This window comes from Mustela lutreola, chromosome 9 (assembly GCF_030435805.1).
Source record: "Mustela lutreola isolate mMusLut2 chromosome 9, mMusLut2.pri, whole genome shotgun sequence".
Classification (NCBI taxonomy): Eukaryota; Metazoa; Chordata; class Mammalia; order Carnivora; family Mustelidae; genus Mustela; species Mustela lutreola.
The window spans coordinates 56818312-56824311 of record NC_081298.1 but is presented as its reverse complement, the minus strand read 5'-3'; the positions used below and the strand labels follow the sequence as shown (position 1 = coordinate 56824311).

At 42.9% G+C, this 6000-nt stretch overlaps 1 protein-coding gene across 3 annotated transcripts in view; it reads right to left on the bottom strand.

The window, feature by feature from the left end:
* Nucleotides 1-244: 244 nt before the first annotated feature.
* The window catches only part of EDAR (ectodysplasin A receptor), a 92214-nt gene continuing 86458 nt past the window's right edge, over nucleotides 245-6000 (bottom strand). For all 3 annotated transcript variants that reach the window (XM_059134273.1, XM_059134274.1, XM_059134272.1), the window contains one exon: nucleotides 245-4432. In XM_059134273.1, coding sequence (XP_058990256.1) covers nucleotides 4110-4432 — 323 coding nt within the window. In that variant the 3' untranslated portion in view covers nucleotides 245-4109. The remainder of the gene's footprint in view (nucleotides 4433-6000) is intronic.

Genomic DNA, 6000 nt, shown 5'->3' with positions numbered 1-6000 from the left:
CTTGTTCCTGACCGTGGTGGAAAAGCTCTCAGTCTTCCCCATTAGCATGATATTAGCTGTTGGTTTTTCATATATTTACTATAGGTTGAGTACCTAGGAATAAATTTAACAAAAGAAGTGAAAGACTTGTATATTGAAAAATACAAGATATTAGTGAAAGAAATTGAAGGAGACTCAAATAAGTGTAAAGATATTCTTTACTCAGAGATTAGAAGAATTAATATTATTAAAATTGTCATACTACCTAAAGCAATGTACAGATTCAATGCAATCCCTATCAGTATTACAATGATATTTTTCAGAGAAATAGAACAAAAAGTCTAAACTTTGTATGGAACCACAAAAGACCTTGAATGCCCAAAGAACTGTACAAGCGTACTGTATGATCTCACTTTACCTGGACTCTAAAAAAGAACCCAACCCAGCAAGCTCATAAACACAGAGAACAGATCGGTGGTTCTGAGAATTGAGGGTGGGAGTGGGAGGAATGGATGAGTTAACTGTTTTTTGTCTCTTTGTTTTTTTAATTTAAATAAACTGAAGGGAAATTAAAAAAAAAAAATCCAACCATTGGCAGAACCAATGGTTCCTCAAAAACATTTACCCTTGATTTGAATTTCATAACGTAGGCTAAAGTCCATCAACCCTATGTCTTGGGACCATGTGACCTCACATGCACTTCGTAGAAGTGATTAAGCTTGAGATGGAGAAATGATTCCAGATTACCTGGGTGGCCCCATGTGATCACAAGGGAAAGGAGAGGGAAGCAGGAGGGTGACCGGGAAGGATATGTGACAAAGGAAGCAGAGGTTGGAGAGACAGGATTGCTGGCCTGGAAGATGGAAAGGAACCATGAGCCAACAAATATGGACAGAGGCTGGAAGTTAGAACAGGCAACATTTTCTTCTATAGCCTCCACAAGGAACACAACTCCATTCAACCTTTGACTTGAGGACTTCTGACCTCCAGAACTGTAAGACCATAAATTCTGTTGCTTTAAACCACTAAGTTTGTGGTTTAAAAACAGTCCTATGACTGTTACTGCAGTCATAGGAAACAAACATACCTGTGGGTATTTGCATTGTCTGGCCTAATATTTTACCTTTTGTGATTTGACTTTGTTCTTCATAGAGTTAGGGTTATGACTTGCTTTGGCCAAAAGAATGAGCTAGAAGGCATGATGTGCCAGTTCTGGGTATAAGCCTGACGAAACTTTGTATGTCTGCGCACTATTGCTCTTCTTTCATTGTCGTCATGGAGGCAGGCCTAATCTAAATGACGGTCTGAGGCCTAGGATGGGGGAGACAGAACAGAGCAACCGTGCGGTGAGAGTATCCCAACAGACAGTGGCCCCCACTGAGCCATATCCAACTGAGACCACCTTACATCAGCTGAGATCCTTATCGACCTCTGAACTATAGTGATAAATTGTCACTTTAAGCCACTGAATTCTGGGCATTTTAGCATTACACAGCAGGAGCTAAGTGATACAGTGATGGCAACTTGGAAAGCAATGCTCCAGGAGTTTATTTACACAATCTCATTGTAATGTTTGCTTCTGTCGAACACATGACCTAGACCATAAAAAATGTAGGCAATTCATTTAGGCTGGTCACAATCCTACAGTCTCATCATACACGGGCAATAACCAGGACCAGAGAAATCAAAGGCTTCTCCACTCACCCACCTCCTCCTTTCATCCACCCCCGGAAAGAACTCACTTTGTAGCAATCTGTTGATCTCCTTTTTATTAGTTTATTGAAATTGTAAAATATAATAAGTTATGTATACAAAATTAGACAAAACTATTGAAAATTAAGACTTCACTGGCTAGACCCATAGCTCTTAGCCTCGGATGTTCCCTAAATGTTTTTCAGGATAGCAAAACCATGCCTGTCCCCATACAGAATGGCAAGGTGGAGTTCCCGGCTCTGGTCAGTGGTAATCACTGTGGTCTCATTGATTTGAATTTCATAACGTAGGCTAAAGTCCATCAAAATAGACTTTTCTTGGATTTGTTTCCAAATAAGTGAATGACAAAGGAATGTTTAACTCTGTAAGGACGAGCTCCCTAAAAATGGCAAGTTTAGAGTCACCAAAACGTGGTGTGATGCTGGCTGGACATCTGGCCCCATGAAATGAGGCCAAGCTCCGGGCCTGGGAACAGCACCCCCTGCTCCTTCACTGAGAATGTTGTTCTTGGGAAACTGCAGGCTGTCTCTCTGGAATGGTACGCTCATCACATGTGACATTTGTTGCCTGATTCAGGGGGAGCCTCTCATCATCATCATCACAAAGCATGAGAAAAGGGTGCCATAGAATTTCAAAGAGGAATTAAAAGGATAATTAAGTTTTGCCATGGACTATTTAGCTTGCAAGGATATACCAGATAGGTTCTGAAAAACAGCAGCAAACAGACACAGCAAATGATGATATTAAATACTCAGGACCTAATTATGATCCTATCACAGTATGTTCTACATTCATTGGTGGGAAATTGCTTGTTGGCTCTGAACATATGACTGATTTCCTCCCCCCAAAGCATTTGCTCAGTCATGCGACTTGTAATTTTAAAAACATCGCTTTGTAAGCCAGAGACTGGTTTTAATTTAGTAATAACCCATAGATCTGTCATTAGGAAGCTCAGCATGAACTCTAAATTAACCCCCTGGTATGATTAGTACACTGGCTCCCACGCTCTTGGCAACAGCATGTGTGGTAAGAGAATCTTCCAAGAACAATGCCAGTTTATTTATCTCTAAACATATGTCAAACAACTATAGTTACTCTGAGTTCTTCTGCTTCTAGTCTCATCTTACTTGATGACTCCCGGTATTCACTTGGATGTATTCACTTGGATGTACACCTTGAAGGCCTGGGATTTCCTACAGCCCCACTTCCCTGTTGCCCACCTGCACCTTAATTCCCCTGATTGCAGAGCCACAGGCTAACCTCTCCTTATCAGAAGAGACACTGAAGCCTGGGAGGGAGAAGAAAATGGTCCAAGTTGACACAACTAGAACCAGGTCCCTGATTCCAAGCCCAGGCCGTACCTGTGCTGTGAGGCCCCACTTTCCTTGACTGGTTCAGAAGCTTTCATGCCTCAAGTCTCATCCACAAGTCTTGGATGCTCAGATTCTACAATTGTGCTTGGCTGAACTCTTAGAAAGTCACCATTTCTCTTTATACATACAGCAGACCACTCCTTTCTGTTTGAAGCTAAAACAGGCTGACACATCATGGATAATGTTCTTGAGCATTGCTTCCCACAAAGGGTCAAACCTGACTAGGATGAGAGTGGAAAGCAATTCATGTGTAATACAAAATCACCCGGTCCCAGGCCCGGGATGCATGCAGTAGAAACTGGCCACAGATTGGACACAGGTCTACCTGACTGAGCAAACACATACCTTGTATATCAGTGACAGAAGGCAGACCACAGAGTGAACTCTTCCATCAGTGACTGGAAGGGCTGTAGGAATACGGATGGCCTCAAGAACAGGCAAAGTTATCCCAATGAAGCCATAGACAAGTACCGAACCTGACACACTAGATGGAGTGGGTGTCTGCCTTTTGTAGACATGTCACCAGTCTTTCAAGCTGCTTTCCTCATGAGGCTGCCCTCCTTCATCATGCTTGGGGAGTCATCTCCTCCCTCAGAACTTATCTCACGTTTTCTTAGCGTCCCCTCACCCAGACTCTTTGATGTCTTCTAGCAAGGTGGTTTGTAAACACATCTTCTATCTCTCCCTAGGTTGTAAACTCCTTAAAGACAGGAATAGATTCTTCACCTCTGTCATCCCCACATTGTTTGGTTCATCTGAGCACCCAGCAATGTCCCTTGAATGAGTTCATGAATAAATACTCATCCTGCCTGGTGAGGTGAGGTACAGGTGGGGAGCTGGGAATATCCCAGCTTTAATATTTTATCTTTGATTAGATTAGAAGATGGGCTTCATTTCCTCTTGTTCCTGGGAACAGCCTAGGGCAAAGCCTGTGACAGCAGAAAAAGCCTCAATTCTTAGCAGTCTCTTGGCAGCACTCACAACTCCAGAGCCCTTCTTGGATCCTTGGTGCCTCCCAGGGAGGACAGCCCACAGGCCGGCTCCTCAGGATGTCGTGGGTGGTTGGGAGGCCGGGGGTACAAGCCCGGCCCACTCGAGTATGTCCGCACATAAGGACTCCACAGCATCTAGCCGCTCGATCTGCACCAGTTTTGTGAGCAGCTCTGGGATGCTGTAGCCTGCTGTGCTGATGCGGTCAAAGAGCTGCATGCCATCTGTCATGCCCCCAATCTCATCCCTCTTCAGTCCAAAGCTCTCGGCCAGGTGGCGCCATGTTTTCACAACGGCCTTCTCGGAGTTGTACGTGGAGCTGAGCATTCGGCTTGTCTTTTCAAGGCAGTCAAATGGCAGCTCTGTGGGGCTGAGACCTGCAGAGACAAAGGGCCACCATCAGACATTGTGAATGGCAATTAACAGAAGTACAACACAATTAAAAATTATTTTAAAAACTTTAAAAAAAAATTTAAAATAAAACACAGATGCAGAAAACCACACAAAATAAGTGCATAGTTTGAGGTTAACTACACCCAGAACTTTGCCAGCCCCAAGAGAAGCCCAAGTATCCTAACCTCAGTAATAGCCCCCTCTCCTCCTAGGAAAATAGCCACCACAGTGTTAGAGTAATCCCCTCAATACCACTGTCAACAGTCACCAAAGTCTTGAGTATGGGCTACCTTTAGTTGGGTGACCCTGTTTCCTCTGGAGCTGTGCTGAGGAGGGAGTATCACATTCCTTAATGGGGATAGCAATCACCTTTATGAAGGTACTTTCAAAGATAGCCTGAAGTTGGTGCTACCTGAGCCAAGTCACCACCATCTGATGGTTCTCAGCCTTCCCTGCACATTAGGATTACCTGGGATATTGGTCGGGGGGAGTGATGTATTTTCACTTTTGGATGATGGAGTAAATATGTTTTTCCCTTTTCCACCTGGTAAGTACAGCTAAAAACCCTGAATGGTATGTACAAAGCAATCATAAAGAGACTCTATGGAGAAAAAAGACAGACTCGTGGGGGTCTTGGGAGTAGAGCAATGATGCGTGACATAGTGCTGAGTTCCTTGGTTTCCTTTTGCCTCATTATCACAGACGTAGAGCTGAAGAGTCCAGAAACCCAGAAATACCAATAACAATCAAAAATAACCCCAACAGAGGCCTGCTTTCTCAGCCAAAGCATTAGGAAAAGAGAAGCTCATCAAGAAGAAAACATTTATAGATGATACCCACTTGTACAGACCACAGAGAAAACTGTGGCCCAGTCCCCACTAAGGCCAGTAAAGGCTGTAAGGTCTGGAGGTCCACCTTCAGAAGGCTGTAACACTGTACCAGTTGTTAGGGAAGGCCAAGTTGAGAGCCTGCCCACTCCAGTGTCTTAGTGGAGACCACACAGAGAAACAGATTCCCACCCTACCCCCCTGCCAGGAACAAAAAGAAGCCCCTACTTGGGTGTCAATGAAGGGTGAATGGGAACCTAGACATCTACCGCCATAGAGATATCAGAAGAAACAAGCTATATCAGAAAGCTTAAATAAAATCCAGAGTCTCATAATGTGACATAAATCTTCCAGTTTCAATAGAAACCCACTCATCACATCAAGAACTAGGCAGATCTCAAATGTTCTTAATTTTATTTTTAAAAATATTTCCAAAAAGGGGTAAAGAATGTGAGGCAAGTCAGCCAAATCCTCTATTGTTGTTGATGGCTAGGAAGATCTCAAATGAACGAAAAAAGACAAATCCAGAGATAACAGAAGTATTAGAATTATCTGATACATATTTTAAAGAAGTCATGATAAAAAATGTTTCAACAAATAATTACATGCATGCTTGAAAAAAATGAAAAAATGAAATCCTCACAAAAGACAAAATATAAAGAAGAACCAAGTGGCAATGTTAGAACTGCAAAAAGACAATAATTGAGATCAAAAGTTGAGTAGAT